This window comes from Podarcis melisellensis (assembly GCF_964234715.1).
Source record: "Podarcis melisellensis genome assembly, chromosome: 4".
Taxonomy (NCBI): Eukaryota; Metazoa; Chordata; class Lepidosauria; order Squamata; family Lacertidae; genus Podarcis; species Podarcis melisellensis.
Window position 1 is genome coordinate 31,616,101 of NC_138531.1, and position 21,076 is coordinate 31,637,176.

Below are 21,076 nucleotides of genomic sequence, written 5' to 3' on the forward strand. Positions count from 1 at the left end.
ATAAATAGAGACCATTTGGGAATACATAAATGCTGCCTCTTGACTGATTTTTTAGTATATTTGAAAATCTTAAATGTTTTCTAGCTTCCATGGTCCGTTTCATTCGGTAGTGTTAATTTATTCATGTAGCTTTTAAGCCTTTTATTTGAGTGGCATGTCAGTCTGCTGTCTGCACTTCAGGCTAGGTGATTCTGAATTTTTTTCTAGCTAAAATTGAAAACATTTACTATAATCTTTGCAGGTTAAAATTTATTTTGCTTGGAGTTTATTTAGGCAAATCACAAAGTAAACACAGTTAATAAGAGAGGGCATGCTTCACTGAAAACTCTTGCTCATTCTCTAGAGACTATTTTATATCGCATTCACACACTTCTGTTTTAGCTGGATTTGCCTGCTTCTGACTTTCATCTCTTTAGTCAAAGAGCTATTTTCCTCTCCTTATTATCAACCTTGCAACATTTGTATCTCTTAGCATTGCTTCTAACAAGAGGCAACTATGGTACTTATATGTAGCTTGCATGCCTAAATGTACGGTATGTATGAGTGTGATATTTGTATCCCATGCTGCATGCAAAACAGATGGCTTAAATAGTCTGTTACTTTAAGATCTGACAAAGTGCAGCAGGTTAATTCAGTTAATTCAAGTTGTGTTTCTTACACTTAACAATATCTCCCACAGGGCAGAAAATGACCATAGATCCACAAGTGATTGATTATGACCATACGGTTATTTGCAACTCAGGTTTAAAGTCGGATGCCTTGTTAGTCTTTTCCCATAACTTAGGCTCGTGCCAATGCTTAATTGTTTTAGGCGGGTAACTTATTTCGCAATACTGTCAGGAGTGTGTGCAGGAGCCGGGCCCTGTGACCAATAGGACTTTGCAGGACTGGGGCCTTCCTAAGTTTGTTCTGAAGAGTTTGTTCTGATTCCTTGCTTCTTGATCCAGTGGCGTAGCGTGGGGGGTGCAGGGGGGGCGGCCGCACCGGGCGCAACATCTGGGGGTTAGGGTTAGGGTGCGCAAATCCACGGGTTAGGGGGCGCAAATTACTTGCCTTGCCCTGGGTGCTGACAACCCACGCTACGCCACTGTCTTGATCCTTGGACCCTTGACTTTGTGACTCCTTGCTTCCTGTCCCTCGGACCCTTGGCTTCTTGACTCCCGGCTCTCTGACCCTCGGACTCTTGGCTTCCTGACTCCTGGCTTCTGGACCCCCGTTCCTGCTCCCACCCCGCCATCTTGCCCCCAGTCCTGACGTCCCCTGCCGGGACTTTGATCACCCGTGAATCAGAACGTGACAAATACAGTGGTACCTCTGGTTACAGACGCTTCGGGTTACTCGTTTTCAGATTGCGGACTGCAGGAAACCCGGAAGTACCGGAAAGGGTTACTTCCGGGTACCACTGCTTGCACATGTGCAGAAGCGTGTGTGTAGATGCAGCGCTGCAGGCTACGAATGCTGCAGGTTGCAGGCGTGTCTCCGTCACGGATTACGTCCACAATCTGAGGTTCCACTGTAATTCTGTCAACGAGCAGGAGTACACTAGATGCGAAATTGCATTTAAAATGAAAGCCATCCTTTCGGTGTAGTACACTAGGCCACTCCACTCTATGAGCTTAGGTTTCAGGTTTTAAAGGCCTGTTTTTGTGTATGTTTTTTTAGCTATGTAGAAATTGTGTTTACGAAGTTGTTTCCATAGCTGCATCTATACACATAATTCAGATGCTGAAAGCCCTGTTCCTGTTTCTGCTCTTTCTAGGGCAAAATATATATCTTTTAAAATCTTTGGCACTTACCCACTACAGCAGTTATGTGTCAAGCAGCAACACACCAGTGCTTATGTGGACCCTTTAAAACTGGAAATGGAACAGACCTCTGTGTGGGCCAAATAACAGTGGTAATTGGTTCCTTATACCCAATCTTGTTAACTGCTATGCCTATGAGCACTCTTTAGGGCCCATTATATATCCCAGCTTCTCTGTTTGCTTAAATTTTGGTCACCTGGGTTGTGCTCTTCCTGGAAATGGGAAATGATGTGAGCCCTCTTCAGTTGTTTGCTTCTCCCTATATGATTGCCATCACTTGAGGGGGAACAGCTTGTAGTCCCTGCCTTCCCCTCTACAACACCCTCATCACCATCTTCATTGTCACCCAGTGCTGGGAAATGAGCTATGGCAGTCGGGGGGATCTGCTGTGCTACACCAGGGGTCATCAAACTTTTTCAGTAGGGGGCTGATCCACTGTCCCTCAGACCTTGTGGGGGGCCAGACTATATTCTGAAAAAAAGAAAAGAAAACAAGAATTAATTCCTGTGCCCCACAAATAACCCAGAGATGCATTTTAAATAAAAGCACACATTCAACTCATGTAAAAACATGCTGATTCCCAGACCGTCCGTGGGCTGGAATGAGAAGGCGATTGGGCCGGATCCGGCCCCTGGGCCTTAGTTTGCCTTCCCATGTTCTATATCACACAGAGAGCTTTCATGAGTAGAGAAGACCTGCTGCAAAAGTTGCCTTTTCAACATTGGGGTAGATGATAAAGGCACGTGGCTAATGTGTGTGTCTCCTCTTGTGTTCTGTCATATCCTGCCTCAAAGTACAGTTGGCTGCTTCCTCCTTAGCCCATTGTGTTCACCATTTTAAAAGGCATTGCTGATGCAAGCAGTCATTGAGCAATGAATGCTGGAGGAAATGATCTGGGGAACTCCTTAGATGAAAAGACACATCTGGTTTCCAGTGTGTCATTTGATGCATATGGTTAGCACTATATATATGTGTGTGTGTGTGTATGTATACATATACACACATACATATACATACACACACACACACACACCCTTCTAATATGATATACTGTGCACATCCGTTGACCATTCAGATGCTACTTGTATTTGTAAGCCGACTTTGTAGGCTCTACACTTTGGCCTTAATTATTCATGTTCCTCCTGAGACAGTGTCCCAAACCCCTCATTCTTCTGGCATATACAGAGGACTCAAGGGGGAGGAGGCGGCCATGTTCCACCTGTTTCCAGGCTTTGGGGATGTCAGAAGTAGTTGTAGACTACCTCCCAGAACTCAATATGGTGCAAGACTGACACCCCACTCTATGAACTATTTGTGTGTGCAGGATAACTCAGTGGGAGGGCTAGGGCCCTTTTCGCTATGCATATGTGTCACTACTTGAGGGCAAGAGGCTTCTGGAAGGAGTTTTGATTTGCTTCTGGCAGCCACATTTATGGACCCTTTTAATCTGACTAACAAACAACAAATCAGCTTATTGGGCACCATAGTCTAAGGTACACACACACACACACACATGTGATGTATATAGTCAGCTAAGAAATGGTTGAGTGTGCATATTCCACCTTTGGCTCATAGCTGTCAACTTTTCATTTTTTTGCGGGAAATTCCCTTATTCCAGCGCCATTTTCTGCTGCTATCCCGGATTGTTAGATATCCCGTAGACTGTCCCCGGGACAGGTGAGGCTGCTGAGCCCTTATTTTTGAGGCTCCCCAGGACAGGTGAGGCTGCTGATCCCTTATTTTTGAGGCTCCCCAGGACAGGTGAGGCTGCTGATCCCTTCTTTTCGAGGCTCCCCGGGACAGGTGAGGCTGCTGATCCCTTATTTTCAAGGCTGCTGATCCCTTATTTTCAAATCTGAAAGTTGACAGCTATGCTTTGGCTAAGATGCTTTGATACCTTGAAATGGTCACAGACATTATCTGAAGAGAATTTGTCACAATAAGAGATGAGGAAAAGGGTAGCTATGGTGACGGTAGTGGCAGCTCAGTTTGGCAGAAGGGGAGAAATCGCATCACAGTGGAGGGACAGGAGAGGCTAGGAGGCAGGAAGAGTGAAGCGGAAGAGAAGAAACAGATATATTGGGATGTGGAGGCAGCCTGAGTTTGGCAAGAGGTCCCATGGCTGGATGACTGTTTAGGGAAGCTTCTGCTGTTTGCTTTGGTACCAGAGATGATATATTGGGGAAACAATTCAGAGAAGGGAGAGACAAAGTGATGGAGAATCCTGCAGCATGTGGAGTGCCTTCTTCTGTTCTTTCTCCTCCTGTGCCCAGTGTGTTTCACAGGCTTCTTTCATCCGGAGCATGTGATCCTGTCTTCAGTATTCTATAGTTTTCTGGAGCAAATAACCACAGCAGGGTTTCCCAAACTTGGGTCTTCCATCTGTTGTTGGACAACGGCACCCATCATCCCTAGCTAGCAGGACCAGTGGTCAGGGATGATGGGAATTGTAGTCCAAAAACAGCTGGAGACCAAAGTTTGAGAAACTGGTCTTAAGTATCGCAGTTACTTTTTTATTATTAACAATTTCAACATAACAAAATATCAAAACATCTCATATTCAGTATTTCCCCCACTTCCCCCCCACCTCCCCATCAAACCCTCCCGCCAGCCCCACAAGCTCGGGGGATAGCGGGGAGGCGGAGCGCCGCCACCCCGCTATTCCCTGACCCGATCTGGAGGCTGGCGGGGGGGGGGGAGAGAAGCAAGCTTGCTTCTCTCCCCCGCCAGCCCCACAAACTCGGGGGACAGCGGGGCAAACCGCTGCCCCATGGAGGCTAGAGAGGCTGTCCCTGAAGGCAGAAGAGGGAGACGGAGCACTCCGTCTCCCTCTTCTAGCTTGGGGATGGCTGCGCAAACCTGGGGGGGGGAAAAATAATTTTTCCCCCTTGTTTCCCCCCCCCCCAAAAAAAACCTAGGTGCGTCCTATGGGCCGGTGCGTCCTATAGGGCGAAAAATACGGTATATTGTTCTCTGCATACTGTAAAATTGTATATATCCTTATATTATCTATCTACTATGTTAACAATCAATAAATTTGTGTATGTTTATTCAAAACCTGCCAAGGAGTTCAATTCATTTTGTGGTCTTTTCAAGTAATTTGTAAAAAGTTCCCATTCTTCTAAGTATCGCAATTACTAATGCAATAATCTGAATTCACCCACTGTCATCCAGGAACACTTGCAGTTGCTCCGCCACTCCTGTCTTTCTGGAGAATCAGTTTTTACGCTGCAAATGTCCATTTGTTTCACATATCATCCTTCCGATGTATGCTTCTGTTGTGTTTTGTATCAAACCTTGGTTAGCGAGGAGAGAGCTTAACTGTGAATCCCGGTTCAGATGACACACCAAGCCAAAATGTTGCTAATGCAGTGCAGCAGTAAAAAGGAACAAAGTGGTTGTGAGAGCTCCTTTCTATCTGTGAGAGCCCAGCCATTTGCATTGTCTCACAAAGTCATAGTTTGGCTTACCACACCATCCAAACATTTTCATTTGTGTGTAATTGAAATACTTTTTAAGGAATATTAGCTGGTTTAGATTTTGAAGCTGTTTGAAAATGCAATCCAAAGCTGATAGTAAAACACATTCCATGTACAAACCGATTGAGAGAATAGTGGTTACTAATTAGGTGAGAAATGTTACTGGTGACAGATGGCTCTGTGTAAATTAAATGAACTGTACTACCTGATTAGAGTTTCATCTGGAGGATAATTGCATTGTCGTCTTATCGTTCTCTTCTCCGCAGTTTTTTCAGGTCAAAATGTCTCTTTAGTGCAGTGATACATTATATGTAATGATGGTCCTGTAAGTCCCAAATTACGGCTTGAGATATCCTGATGCTAAATTATTTACCACTAAAGCCTGTGGCCCAAATCCCATTTTAACACTGTGCAATGGCTTTCAGATAAAATAGGATAGATGTGGCAAACCCCTGCATGTGCATCGCAAGAACCAAAACTGAAAAACAGAGTTAGCGTCTACAAAGTATTTGTTTTAAAACATTAATTTTTGGAAAAGTTTTTAACTAGTCAAAACTTTGTATTCAAGTCAGCTGTCTATCACAAACATTGTAAGAGCTGACATGGCTGTCTTTGCAATTTTATATTACATAAATTGTATAACTCAGGGGGCTCAGCTGTTGGTCATTTAGTGGGGAGGGGACATATACTCAAAGTTGCAGCCATTCTGTAATAGCCCAGGTGTTTGGGTAATGCTGATACAGGTAGGTCTAGTAGTTCTGTAGTATGTGATTATTAATGTCTTATTGTTTGATGACCACCTATATATCAAGTCTCAATGGATTGTATACTGTACTCCAACGTGCCATAATTTTATTGCTTGTATATTGTGTATACAAGTTTATGATATATTTAAAAAAATAGTAATATGAGATGCAGTAGAATATGTGGTGTAAGATCACCTATTTTTGACTACAGGATTCAGCTGCACCACTGCTGTGGAGGTGTGCAACTGTTCCAGGACCTTTCCTGGTATCAGCGTCAAGTAGACTAGTCGGTAGTTGCCTCTGTCCTTCCCCCATCCTTTGAAGATGGGGACCTCACTTGTTCTCTTAAGAATTCTTCAAGACTGTAGACAGAGGCTCTGAGATTACATCTGCAAATTCCTTTAGTTCTCTTGGATGCAGCTCACTGGGCCCTGGAGATTTGAATTTGTCTAAAGTAGCTTAGTGTTCCCATACCACCTCCTTTCCTATCTTGGGCTGCGGCTCCCTCTCTGCATAACTTATTAAAATATTGGTAGGTTTGGCACTGTTCTCCTTTGGGGGGGCGGAGACAGCTTAAGCTGTGTAATCTGCATGGCTGCCTTCCTGTTTATTGCACAGTCACCTTCCTGGTGATAGAACAAGGTCCCATGTGTGGATGGGATGAGCCTGGTTCCTTCCTTTGTTTTCCCCCAAATAAACTTCCCATGCTTAAAAGGCACATTGATGCACAATTCCAGGAAGGTGACTCTACAATGACTGTAAGGCTACTGTCCAATAAAGCTACATTGCGTTCCAACTTAATTTTTCTGTTAGATTAGTGGTGGGGAACCAGTACACTCCAAATATTATTGGACTCTAACTCCCATCAGCTCCAGTGACCCCAGCAGTGCTATTTTTTAAAGGGGGGGGGTACTTAAGGGTACGCAGTACCAGCACCTCTTTTTCTAGGAAAAAAGCACTAGAGCCTAGCCAATGTTCAAGGTGGATGGACAACTCAAGGAGTCCAGCAACATTTGGAGGGCACAGAATCCTCGAACCTGATCTAGACTATCTTCATCACACCCACCTCCCTGCCCTTGTGATTGCTCATCCTTCTCAAATAGTGCTTTCACACTAGACCATAATCCCTTGCAGCTTTGTTTTACCGTATTTTTCGCCCTATAGGACACACTTTCCCCCCTCCAAAAATGAAGGGGAAATGTGTGTGCGTCCTATGGGGCGAATGCAGGCTTTCGCTGAAGCCTGGAGAGTGAGAGGGGTTGGTGCGCACCGACCCCTCTCGCTCTCCAGGCTTCAGGAAGCTATCCGCAAGCCTTGGGAGCCCGACGGGAGTTCTCGCCGGGCTCCCAAAGCTTGCGGATAGCAGCCTGTTCTGGGGTCGGGGGAAGCTCGGGCTTCCCCCGCCCCAGCCCCACTCCTGGGGGGGAGATAATTTTTTTTTATTTATTCCCCCCCCCCAAAAAAAACTAGGTGTGCCCTATGGGCCGGTGCGCCGTATAGGACGAAAAATACGGTAGATTGAAGCCCTAGTGTGAAACTGACATGTTTAAATTTCTCACATTTTTTGAGGCATTCATGTAATATAATGATCCATTGACTGTCTGGTATTGCTCCATCTTGTCAGAACTTAGAAAGTCCAACTTATTGAGAAGAACAGTCTTACAGTATCTGTAGGTATAAATTCCCTTAGAAGTATTCTACTTGTCTCTGGCCTAAGGGATATCAGGCAGATGAAATCTTTTGCCACTAGACTCACCTTCATCATTACGTTTCTGGTGGGTGCTCTCTTATTACCCTATTTGTTTTAATTGCTTTTGTAGTTAATTGGCCCTAAAACACTTCTCTCTCTTAACCCCCCCCCATTTGCACAATAGTTCTTAAATGAGAGAAAAATTGCACCAATGAAATAAATATTTGGGGTTCTTATCTTTTCTTTTCTTTTAAAAAAACCCTGTTGCTTTTCTGGCCATTGCAATTTTAGCAACTCCTCCCCTAGTCAACATATCTTAACCCAAACCAAAACATCAATTTTGCTTGATCACTGTTTAAAATAAATCTTGAAAATTTAAGCAAAAAAAGTTTTCAAAAAAATTTTTTTAAGGTGAACAGCACCTCCCTCTCACCCATGACATGCCCACAGATATAAATGGAACATAGGGAGGAAAAGTGACACCCCCCCCAAAAAAAATTCAACCATGGAAAATCAAATGCAATTCTGCTGGAGGTTGCAATGGAATAACAATTAGTGGATAGGAGCCTTCTGTCTAGAAGCATTAAAGATAAGGCTGGGTGTAGGTAGATCACCCCCTTTTTCCCTACTGCTGGAAAGAAAGGGTTAATTACAATCATAAGAATGACTGTTTTAGTTGAAAAGGTGATCTAAAATTTTATACAAGATATGGATGATGTATGCACTCAGATTGTATTTGCCTAGTTACCATGCTGAATAGAGCCTATTCATTTTATTGACTTCAGTCTCCAATATTTTCCACTGTAGAAGCAGCAGCATATCTGGAAATTCATTGTGATCCCTGCTGAATGCAGGAATGTTGTTGATGATGATTTTATCTTCTTGTTGGGACCACTGGCAAAATCTGTTCGCATATACTATACATCCCCAGTGCCAAAATGCAAAACGAATAGCCAGGTTTTGATCAAAGAAGCAGAGCTGTAAATTAGCTTGCTGATCTCACCTGGAACTTTCAGTACATATCTTTAGGCACCAAGCAAAAATGTTCCTCTGTAACCAGGCCTTTTGGCTGGTTAAACATGCTACATTGTGGGAAAGGGGGTCATTGGCTTGTTTTAGTTTTATTTATTATGTATTTCGTGTTCTCATTTTGGATTTTGATGTTGTGAACTGCCATGTGATCTTTGGATGAAGGGCGGTATACAAATTTAATAACAGCAGCAACATATAAGGAAACAAATCCTCAACACGGAACTGTAGTAAAGGACTTATCTTTCCATCCAGATCATGGACTTAATTATCCTTATTGTTTGAAAGCAATGCACAGACAGAGAACCATATGCTTGCCTCATTTGACCTTCATTTGGGGCTGATCCCCCCTCCCAGTGCTAAAGTCTGAACCTCTAGCTCATAATTGATAAGAACAAGATTTTTAGTGTTCAACACTGTATTCAGGTGCAGTTTGATGTAGGAAGTGGCTGTTGCTAACACCACGTTTTTAATTGTTCCGATCTTTGCTTTTTCTGGCAACTTTCATTTCCTTCCGCCAGCTTTTAAAATGAAGCAGTGGTTTATTTTGCTTATGGCCATGTGTTTGGGTTTCTGTGAATATCCAAGAACATCAATTGTGTCTAAAACAAGAATATCTTTGTGTTAGCAGAGTTCGCCCAACTTTGAACTTGCCTCTGAAAATCTGCAGGCTTTCAAAATATGTGTTTCCGGTTGAAATGCATGTCTAATTGTCTGTGTTCATTTGTTTGGATGCTTAACTCTTCCAAGCTGTTATACTCCTTTATATTCATCTCACAGCCATGTTCATACAGGGACTGTTGCATCACATTGGAGCAACTTGTTTCTCGTTAACAGTCTTGGTGCGGCAGGTTGACTTATTCCCTTCGCCATCTCATTATTCCTAGCTGCCTTTGTCTCTTCCAGTCACATCCTTGCAGAAAGATTATTGTGTAGCCAGATGTGTTAAATTAAAGCAACTGAATGCTGGCTTTTACTAGTCAGTAGAGATGTGACTTCGTCTGTTTTTCCACATTACATTTGACATTGATTCATAGGAATTATTCCCCAGGCTAACAGTTAATCAGAAGTCCTGCCTGTGCATTGGTCTCTGAGATAAAATGTCCTGTCTCAGAAAGTCCCTCTGGCATTCTGCTATGCCCCTTCTCTTAAAGACAAAAGCACATGGTTAAGCTCTTACACTGTGTTTTCATAGACGTTTTAATGTTGGTGTGACTCCCAATGCACTTGTGTCTTTCAAGTGTAATATGAGGAACAATCCCTATTACTATTCCTTGGTGAATGGGGGAATAGATTGACTTGAAGGATTATTTAATAGTTTAGAAGAAATTACCTAAGTGTGTAAAGTTTAGAGAGCTTTATTTAACAATTCAAAGTCTGGTTGATTGGTTTGAGGTTTTTTTTGGGGGGGTTAATCTCCCCCCCCCAAAAAAAACACATTAAAGGGCTTGGGGGAACTGAATACTTCTAACAGATAATGCGTTCACAGTTTAATAAACCTGCAAAACGAAATCTAATTAAATTTGACTTTTGGCCATGTTTTTCACACCAACCAAAGCTCTCAACCCACTTGCAGAATGGACCTGCCCATGCAATGGGATTTCCTCTTTTCCCTACCCACTAGTTTATAGCATCCCCAGACCCGCTTTTGCGCATTGGAGGACCTCTCAGAGTACATTTTTGAGGCACAGACTAGAAGAAAGGGGAGGTCCTATTGTGTCCACTCATGAAGTGTTGGGTATTGCCCTAAAGTCTGTACAGAATTATCTAGATATATTCCTTCCTTTCTTTAATTTTCAGTTTACAGTGCAGCCCCGTACTTCTTTATTCCAAGTATGTCCCATGAAATTTAGTGGGGCTTATTCTCGTGTAAGTGGGCAGTGTTAGAAATTAGCCCATCACCAGGTGTGTTTTGTGACTGGCGCAGGTCCAATCACAACCACATGGAGATCTCTGGGTGCCAGGCTGACGACCGGGGAAAGCAAAATGTCACTTAGAGAAGGATCTGAAATATTTGTTTTATTCTGGGTTGTTCTGTTTGATGTTTTAATGTGTTGTAAACCACTTTGAGACTTGTTATAGCGGTATAGAAATGAAATCATCATCATCAACAACAAGTCCCATTGTAGGGGGATATGGGGTCTAGACACTCCATTGTGGCAACTGCAACCCAGGTTTATGGTCCCATTTGGCGATTAGCTTATATAGCTGCTCATTTAACAATTAAAATGGGTATAGGATTCCAGCTGCACACTTCTTTTCCAGTTTAAATAGCTTGTAGAACTTTTCTTTCCTCTCCCTGTTATCTCCTTGATTGATAGTATAGGAGTAGTTGTTCTGTGTTTGGTTGCTGTTTTTTGCTTTGGTGGGACTGCTTACTCTACAGAAATTATTCACCCATGTCATGCACTCTGAATGTTGCAGGGGCAAGATAACATTAACTGTTGTGTTTTGACCTTCTCATGTGCTGCTATCGTTTGTGGCTTATATCTAAGGCCTTGCCTTCCTGCTATCCTTTTTCTTATAAAACCATTAGTGTAGAACCAGCATAGAAAATAGTTGCAGGTGGTAAAGCGGCTCAGATTCAGAACTGATAAAAATAAAAAAAGAGAATTGCTTAGTGTTAAACTGATACCAAAGTAAATGAACCTCTCTCGGGAGGGTAGTCTGCAGCTGGAGTGCTTCTGTCCTGTAGTCACTTTGCCGGAGTGTTTGGAGAAAAACCTCGAAGGGTCTTAAGGTCAGGTGGGTATGTATGCAGTGAGATGGACTTCCATGTACCCAAGTTTCTGAACTATCATCTTGAATTGGGCCCATAAATGAAGTGGGAGCCAACGAATGGCTAATTACTGTCCTGATGTGATTACGCCACCTGTTGGGTGGACTTTTAGCCATATTCTCATAATTTCCAGACTAGTTTTAAAGTCAGTAGTTCATTTGGGGGACTACTAGGGTGTAGATCAACGAAGCAAGACTCTTGCTATCCAGGTAGAATTGCAGCCAGGTCTCAGTGTCCTGGGGGGTCACGGACTACTTGTCCCCTCTAGTTATAAAGATGTTTCAGTGAACATCCCCCAGTATCGATCTTTGGGGTAGAGCAACCCCCGTGAGAACAGGCTGAACACTAGTTATCTGGACATATGGACCACCTGTTGACTATATCTTGCCTGAGTTGAGTGTCTGCTCACGTGACTCTCAGTCAGCCATTTATACTCATTTATACTCAGCATGCTAGCAAATGTCAGCACAAGGGCTCCCATTAGTGCAATGGGGTTTGCACCCTCTCCTCCTGCACCTGCTCCCCTGGAACGTTAGGAGAACCCCCAGAACAGTGCAACGTGGAGTGGAGGAGGAGGAGAGGGGGAATCATTCTGGCTAGCAAGCAGAAATGTTTACCCTGATGCATAGGAGCCAACTCCTAGGAGCTGAGGTCCCTTCGGAGTGGAGGGGGCTGAGCACCCCAAAGTTGATGGACATTACCATTCAAATGGTGTGCATGTGTCATGTCTTCTTATTGATTATGCAGAGCAGGGCGTACCTGCTCCCCTCCCCCAATATTTTATTCAAGTTGGCACCTGATGGAGCAGTCAGAAGAGCATGGCGTTGAATTCCTCCCATAGAGGTGACTTTGATATAGCACCTCACATGTGAGGACCATGGGAGCATATGTCACCACTGCTAGGGTCACGTAGAGGCGGTCTCTTAATGATGACTGACCTCTGTACACACATCACTGTGATTCTCATGGTGGTGGGTACTGGCTGAAGAGTTCTATGTGGCCACCAGCAGCATACCATGCACCAGAGACGGTGTTAGATAAATAAGCTAGGCACCAAATGGCTCCTTAAACCAAGGTTCCTAAGATTCATTCTGATTGTGAAGATAAAATACAATGGCTAGAATACCACAGGATGTGTTGTTAGTGTGTGAAAATAGTCAAGATCCAATGATCCCCAGGCATGCACCTCCAGGTGGTGGAGATGTCAGGCGTCATCCCGGTGCCCGGGCCTCTTCACTTGATCGCAAATGGCCAATAGCCAGGTGCACAATGCTCCTGGCGCCTGGCTAATTTCGAATGCTAGGCAGAAATAACTCTTCTGTATGCAGTAGTGGTTTTCTGAACCGGCCCATAGTATTGATGGTGGCAACTGGTCCAGCCCCTTTCAGAAACAGGAATCCTGCCAAGGACTATACATCTTCCTTTCTGGAGAGCGGCACTCTTGAATATGTGTTGGATATCAGGCATCAGGCAATAATGGTGCATTTGCTACTGTGGATTCTTTTAGCTTGATACAGAGACCCTCTTTTCTGATGATGTTGTGGAATTACCTTGGCCCAATGAGGGTTTCCCCCACCCTGTATCTTATGTGGGAAGAAGGCAAGAATGGTTGTGGCTGATGAAAATTTGTGTGGGTGTATTTAAATCTGTCTTGGAGAAAAGCTTTGAGGATGGGGAAAGGTTGTGTAATGAAATCCAATGAAGGTGTAGGCAGAGTTACTTTTCTCAGAATGTGAAATGTCAAGCCTCTTCAAATATTTACATTTAATTTCTGAAGTGGATCACACAATAATAACAGAGTTTTTATACGCTCTTATGCAATGTCTTGAGACAAAAAAAACCTTCTACACTGGCAGTTCCTGAATGCTATATTATGTCTGTTTTTCATGCCCCTGAAAGCTCTTGTGAAAACATTTCACTATACTGTATAAAAATGCTTTTTATATTTGGCCAGTGGGGGTGGGGGGCGGAGAGCAGATCTAATAATAGAGTGAAAAACATTCTAGATTTTTAAAAACCGAAATCTTCTATGGTAACATTTGTTACCCAGGAGATAAGAGAAGATTATTAATACAGCACAAAATTAGTCTGGATTTTGCAGACATGTAAAGAAAGAAGATGAAAAAAGGATTGAACGATTTAGCCCACTTTATGAAATTTCCATTACATGGCTGTAAACAATGGCATCTGAAACTTTTCTTTGCAGTGTGTGTATTTCCTTGCCCTTTTCTTGTCTGGAGAGTGGCTGTGGTGTTTGGAATAGTATCATTAAAAATATTTTTAAAATATGGAAATATTTAAGTGAAGACTGGATATACATCTGTCAAGGATGCTGTAGTTGTATCCTGCATTGCAGATTTTGCATTGAGCAAGGAGTTAGACTAGATGACATCTGAGTTCCCTTCTGGCACTGCAGTTCTAGGATCTGACTTACCACATGTTTAGACTGTCTCTGGGTTTGACTCGTGATAGTCTCTGACCACGGTCACACTTGTTTGGCTAGACTTGTATGCTGTACTGCACAGTGCAAACGTTAAATAAATGCCTGTTGTAAGCTGTAACTGAACAATGAGTTTTTCCTCTGAGGCCAAATCAGGCAGTACAACCACCAGGGCATTCATATTTAAGGAAAGGAAGTTGTCAGTAGGAAGTATTAAACAAAATGGGGGGGAAAGCTCTTTTAAAAATGTATTTTATCACTGATAACCAGGCTTTAGGGATAAAAAAAAAAAAGGTTAGTGTAATTGAAGAACTGAGGAAGTCATAGGATTTCTGGAATTCTCAACAGAAATAATCTCGTATCCTCATCCTTGCCAAGGATAACACAATCTTATTTCTGAAGGCCAAAGGCTTATTTAGTCCTGTTGCAAAAGAATGAAAAAATGTGATTCTTTGGCGGCAACTCTACGGTCTAGTGAAGGAGACATAATAAAGCAATTCTAAGGCCAGCAACTGGTACTGTAATGGTAAGCCTCAATCAACTGACATTGAGATTGAGCTTTCTAGGCAGTAGCCAGTTTGCAAAAAACCCCACACATCCCTCAAACTAATTTAAAATTGATCTGGTAGGGATTCGGCCCCTAGTTAGATTATTTTGTTGTGATTAGTGAAGGAAGGAAGAGGGGGGCTGTGTTTATTTATCCTATTTATCCCCTGCTTTTCAGCCAGCATTGACTTCCCAAGTAGCTACCAATTAAAATCCATACACAGATACAATTACATTATGGGCATAGCATGGGTGTAGCAGGTTCCCTGGCCCCAGGCAGTTGATAGCGTAGTTCAAGCACTTCCTTCCAGAGCATGGAAGTGAGATTCTGCAGATAAAATTGGTGGTTGGCTGGTGGTAAAGATGCCAACCCGCAAAAGAAGCACTACGAAGTAGATGATTCTAGCATAACTAAAATTTCAGAGTCTGAAAGATAAATAGTTTCGCTTCTGGTTATGAAAGTTGTGTTGCATGTATTTTTTTTAAATGGAGTTTTTCATGGATGTTTGTTTCTTGATGGCATGCAGATCTGTTTTTCTTTAAAAATTAGCAGTTTATTTCACTTGATGCTGAAGCTAGAGGAATCGGAGGCAAATGAGAAGCAAGAGGAATTGGAGTCCTTGCTATTCAGTGGCCTTGCCACCATATTGTAGGAGTAATATGAAAGTGTGTTTTCAGCTTCAAGAGCCTTGCCTGTTAGAAACTCGGATACATACGTTAGGCACCAAATGGCTCCTTAAACCAAGGTTACAGTCACTAGAACGGAATGCCTAGTTGCCATTTTGGGGCAAGATGGCTCTAAAGTCTTATTTTTCAAATGATGGACTGACTGTGATTGATTCTCAGTTAAACATCTGGCTAGTTCAGATTACAACCTTGAGCTAGGTCAAGAACTCTGAGAACTTAAAGAAGAAAAGTCACTTGATCCAGGGACAGTCCACATAAATATTGGGCTATACCTACCTCTTTTTCTTAATGGTGACTGCTCCTGCTCAGGCTGCACAGAAAAAGCGTTTTGGTTCCTGCAATTTATTCCAATTGAGCAGATAAAATATAACAGATAGTATTCTACAGGTTGTGGTATTATTGTGTGAAAACAGTCAATCTGCAATGATCCCCAGGTGTGCACCTCTAGATGATGGAGTTGTTAGGCCCATCCTGGTGCCCAGGCATCTTCACTTGGTTGCAAGTGGTCTATAGCCAGGTGCAAAATGTGTCTGGCACCTGGCTGATTTCAAGCACTGCCTGTATCATCATCATCATCATTATCGACATCATCATCATCAATATCATTTTATTTGTTTGCTGCCTTTCCATAGTTGAAATTATGCTCAAGGTAGCTTTCAACACGACAAAATTTACATAGTTACAAATATAACAGAAGTCATAAACAATAAATAAAACATATCAAAAAGTACACAACAACAGCTTTTGTAGCTGGAGTCAGTCAGCACTCCATTCTCCCAGGCCAGATGGGAAAGGGCCAGAAAGGCATGGTGAAGGTCTTCCAGGGCTCACAGTCAAGATGGTCTCATTTAAAACAACACAGATAAAAATTTGACAACTGAGGTTCCACTGTACTTAATTTAGAAGTTGGTTAGGAATAATGGAAGTCATGAATGGTTCCATCAGGAGTTTATTCTACAATGTGCCCACCTGGCAACTGAGAAGCTAGAATCATCTTGGTAGTGTGGGGGGGGGGAGCTCACATGACTGCATGCTTCTCCATGGAGCTGGGAGAGAGAAAGCTAGGCAAGAACCTTTATTCTTGATACCTAGGTTTTCTGTGAGCAAGGGATTCCTTGTATGGAGGGAACCTTGGCATGTGAATCCTTATGCACGATCTGGAGTGTTGCAATGCATATGGAGGTTTACTACCTGTAAGAACTTGGCTCAAGCACCACCTGAGTGTACAGATTCTTAACCACAGGAATGCCCGTTCTTTCTCCTCTTTGTAATACATCTAAGCCAAAAGAAGCAGAATATAGGCGGTTCATAAGGTGAAACTAGGGTTCATGGAACTAACAGGTACCTTGAACCCTGTTGTTGCCTGTGTCATGAATCAAAACTGAGCTTCGTCACTTGTCTTTTGTTTTCTTATACTGAGAGAACAGGTTGGATGTTTGCCCAGAACTTTTAGTGCTACAATGTTGGGTTGCTCCGACGCTCAACTACAAATTGCATATAGTATCCCTAGGCTATGTTGCTAAGATCAGAACAATATGGGGGCGGGGAGTGGGAAAGCCACTAAGCATTTCTATATGTAATGGGTAGCAGTTGAAATTGTCACTCTGTGGGTGGAAGAAGTATGTCTTTGAAGAGAAAGGCTTCTTCCGTTCAGAGATGCCACCCATAACCTCTGAGTTTCATAAAGTGACAAGAATGCAACCATGCTGAAGTGCCATACTGCATTGTGGGGCACTGCCTAGGTTTTTGCTCCAGACACCAACATTCTTACACTCTCAGCTCAGTCTTTTAACTGCATGGCACAGTCTTGATTGCAGTTGTTCTCTAGACTGCAAAGCAGACTTGGAAGACTGCAAGATCCTTGCATCATCTTTTGGGCCCCCTTCCGAATGCCTCTAGGTCTTGGGATTGCAAGATTTCTTCTTGCTACAGGAATCAAAGGTCATGAGCTCTTTCCTTATACTGTACTTTTAGGGTCTAGTCAAATGGGCACAGATGCTCTGGAATGTGCAGTTTCCTCTCCCCAAGGAATGATGTTGGCCTTTAATTTTATGTTTTGCTTAAAACGAAGTCCTGTTTGTTGTCATCAGTCACTAGAATTTGCTTTTCCTGACTCTGGCAATGTTGCAGAGCCACCTTTCCAAAGACTCGCTCACTCTCCTCCCATTCATACAAGTTAAAACTGATGACATAAAAACAGTAAAGGTAAAGGGACCCCTGACCATTAGGTCCAGTCGTGACCGACTCTGGGGTTGCGTGCTCATCTCGCTCTATAGGCTGAGGGTGCCGGCGTTTGGCCGCAGACAGCTTCCAGGTCATGTGGCTAGCATGACTAAGCCGCTTCTGAAGAACCAGAGCAGCACACGGAAACGCCAGTTACCTTCCTGCCAGAGTGGTTCCTATTTATCTACTTGCACTTTGACGTGCTTTCGAACTGCTAGGTTGGCAGGAGCAGGGACCGAGCAACGGGAGCTCACCCCGTCACGGGGATTCGAACCGCTGACCTTCTGATTGGCAAGTCTTAGGCTCTGTGGTTTAACCCACAGCGCCACCAATAACAGTATACATGAGCATATTCACAAAGACTCATTTTGCAAAATAATATTGTTACGGTGTAATTGTATTTCTTCTTGGTGCTCCTTCCTATAGTGCAGATAAGTCCTTCGGTCTATTTTCACCTGCTAAATTGTATCTGAAGAAATGTTATATTACTAGATTGGAGTCTCTGTGTTATTTCCTTGAACTGAAAACATTTTTTTTTACAGGAGAAGCAGCGTTCACATATGTCATGACAGACTTAAAACAGCGAATAACCTGCATTATTTCCACTTCTAGAAAAGCTGATTGCTTATCAAAGGGAATTTCATGCTTTGAAAGAACGTCTTCGCGTAGCTGAGCACCGAACCCTGCAGCGTTCTTCTGAATTAAATGCCATCTTGGAGCAGTTCAGACGGGCAGTCGCAGAAACAAATGGAAGTAAGGATGCACTGAGCAGTGTTTCAGGTACAGGCTAATTTTCTTGTTTATTATTATTATTTTTTCTTTAAAAATACAAATTAAAGATTGACATGTTTGCCACTTCACTTCTCTCAGTCTTTTTCTCCTTGTGCATTTGTAAATATTCATTTGTTGACGAGTTTGTAAATAAAAACTAGCTAATATTTCCTTCCTTGCTCTTTCCTTCAGAATAAACTTTGTTCCACCTTTAGAGTGCATGTGAGAAGCAAGTGCTCAGATTCAGATTTGCACAGGATCCAATTTCTTGCCTTGTACTAAATGTTTGGACGTGAAGGAAATACACTATACCTTGCATCTAGAGATTATTACCTAATTTCTGTTGCTTTGGTGAAGCAACCTGATATCCAGGCTACGAATACCTAAATAAAATTTCATTTTCCCAGTACAGGAATAAATGTCATTTATTGTAATGTTGGAAGGAACCCCCGGGGGTCATGTAGTCCAGCTGCCTGCAATGCAGGAATCTCAGCTAAAGCATCCATGACAGATGTCAACTGCTTGTCTATATTTGCATTCTTTCTTATTTCCAGCGTCTTGAGATATGAATTGGTTCCATGGAGGATTCTGGATTTGATCTTTGTATAATGTGTGCAGAGAATTTATCTATTTGGGCCAATGGGGGGGGGGCGCACGTTCTCTTTGCCAGCCCCCTGGTGCCAAACCTCTTGCTTTGGTGACTTCATTATAGATTAATCATTTGGGGGGGGGGGATACATAAAACCAGATTGGACTCCCTCAGGTGCAAAAACTCATCTAGGCTTTGTTTTTGTAATGACGACTGTTTCTTAAACCCATGTAAGTTAATGTAGTAGTTCAATTGGTTAGACTGGAAAACAATTGTACTTTAGTATACTTAGCTTACACAGAACTGCAATTACGAGCATTCCCCAGGCAGAGGGATTGGTTGTAAAACCACCCTTGGAATTGTAGAAACAGAAGTTTCCCTAGAACTCTCAGCACCCTTAACAAACTACAGTTCTCAGGATTCTTAGGGGCTGTTTAAAGTGGTCATACAATGCTTTAAATGTACAGGGCATTAGGTGGGGACCTAAGCTGCATTAGTTTGAAAAAGAGCAACAAGCCCTCTTCATTTGTGTAGCCGACTTTCAAATGTTGCCCAGAATGCTGCTTCCATTCCCAGGCAAACCACTATTTTGTGACATTCTATGACTATTGCTTTTATTTTAGAATCTTTTAAAAAAATATTCTGTTTCATATAAACCTGTGAAATGTGTACAGTTCCTTACACTTTGGGTTAGATACTTGGCTAGGGTCCATTTTGGTAGGATGGCTGCATAGCTATATAATGTATATATTTGTTTTCAGACGAAACGTTAAAACTGCTAAAGGAGTTAACAAGCAGGAAAGCTCTTCAAGTGCCAAATATATATTACCACTTGCCTCATTTATTGAAAAATGAAGGAAGCCTTCGACCTTCAGTGCAGGTTGGCCTTGGAAGAACCGGAGGTAAAACTGACAATATTTCTATGATAGATGCACTTAAAGATGTATACAAACCCTTGTGGCTGTAGCAAAAAGGCTCAGTACACAACTACTCGCAGACAAGAGATATAGAAATCTTACTTCTTTTGTTAGCTGTCTCTTAGAATTCAGGTTGAATCCAAGGTCAAAGAAGCTTGTCTTTAACCTTCTCTTTTATTGTCTCACGCAGATCCCACACTTTTGATGTTAAGGTATAATAAAAAACCCCCCACTAATTTAAAGCAGCATGCCTGTTCTTAAATTAAGTTTTTAAAAATAACAATGCATGGGTTTCTCCACATGCTCACAAATTAGTAGGCTGGGGTGGAATTCAATGTTGTGCTGTTACAAATGTTCCATCTGTGCAAGCAATTACAGCTTGCCAGATGGAACAACCCTCCTCCCTTCCCCTCTCCCCGCATGCTTTCTGGAGGCTCTCCTGACTCCCCCCCCCCCAGAACCAATTGGGGGGGTATGGGGAGGAGAGGTGGGGAAGCCCCTTTGGACAAGTGGAGATCCTTGCACAGGGTTCCACTGATGGGCACATTAAGTAAGTCGTGCCCATTGTTTCCATGCTGTGTAGGGACTGCAGAATGTGGAATATAGGGGTAGGTAACTGGGCCTCCATTAGTTGCTTATTGCTTTTTTTTTTTGGCAAGTGTTTAAAGTACACAAAGTAGTTCCAATAAAATATAATCACCTTGGTCCAAGGAGACCAATGCAACTGCTGCTTATTAAATTTTTTGCATGCACAGTGGGGACTATTATTTATTTTTCTCCTTGCCAACTCCTCTGCAGCCCATCAAGAAATGGTCTCTGACACTCCCGAGTCAATAGGATGGTGTTGTACGTAGTAAGGAAAACTAACAGTGCACTTCAGACATTGGCCTGGTTCCCACATGACACTAAACCATGGTTTATAACTTGACCATCTGAACCTGGCCCAGTGTTATAACTATGGTTTGTTAATCACAAACAAACCACACTTGCGAGCCATGGTTCACTGATTGTTTATAAACCATGATGGTAAATGTGTGCTTCTTGTTCTGAAATTGCACCCAGAAAAATTTGGTGTGTGAAGTGACCTGTATAGTATTTCATAAGGCACAGAGGAGTTGTTGTTGAGAAAATGAAGGAAGACTCACTGCGTAAGTAGATCTTTGGCTCTAAGGTAAATGGGTTGTACATTCTCCTTCAGTTTTGATTCTTTCATGTTATGCTACTGAATGCCAGTCCTGCAAAACAGATTAGTAGGACTTGAGTCATGAAGACATCTCCTGAGAAATGTTCACTATTGAATTATGGGTGTCTGTCTGCAAAACATGATTTTCACATCCGTTGCTCTGCATGGATTGTTAAGTCTGCATTATCTAGT

General features: G+C 42.6%; 1 protein-coding gene across 3 annotated transcripts in view; it reads left to right on the top strand.

The window, feature by feature from the left end:
• Positions 1–21,076, top strand: part of MGAT4A (alpha-1,3-mannosyl-glycoprotein 4-beta-N-acetylglucosaminyltransferase A) — a 52,359-nt gene that overhangs the window by 4,935 nt on the left and 26,348 nt on the right. For all 3 annotated transcript variants that reach the window (XM_081907778.1, XM_081907777.1, XM_081907776.1), the window contains 2 exons: positions 18,037–18,204; positions 19,546–19,686. In XM_081907778.1, the coding sequence (XP_081763904.1) occupies positions 18,037–18,204; positions 19,546–19,686 (309 nt within the window). The remainder of the gene's footprint in view (positions 1–18,036; positions 18,205–19,545; positions 19,687–21,076) is intronic.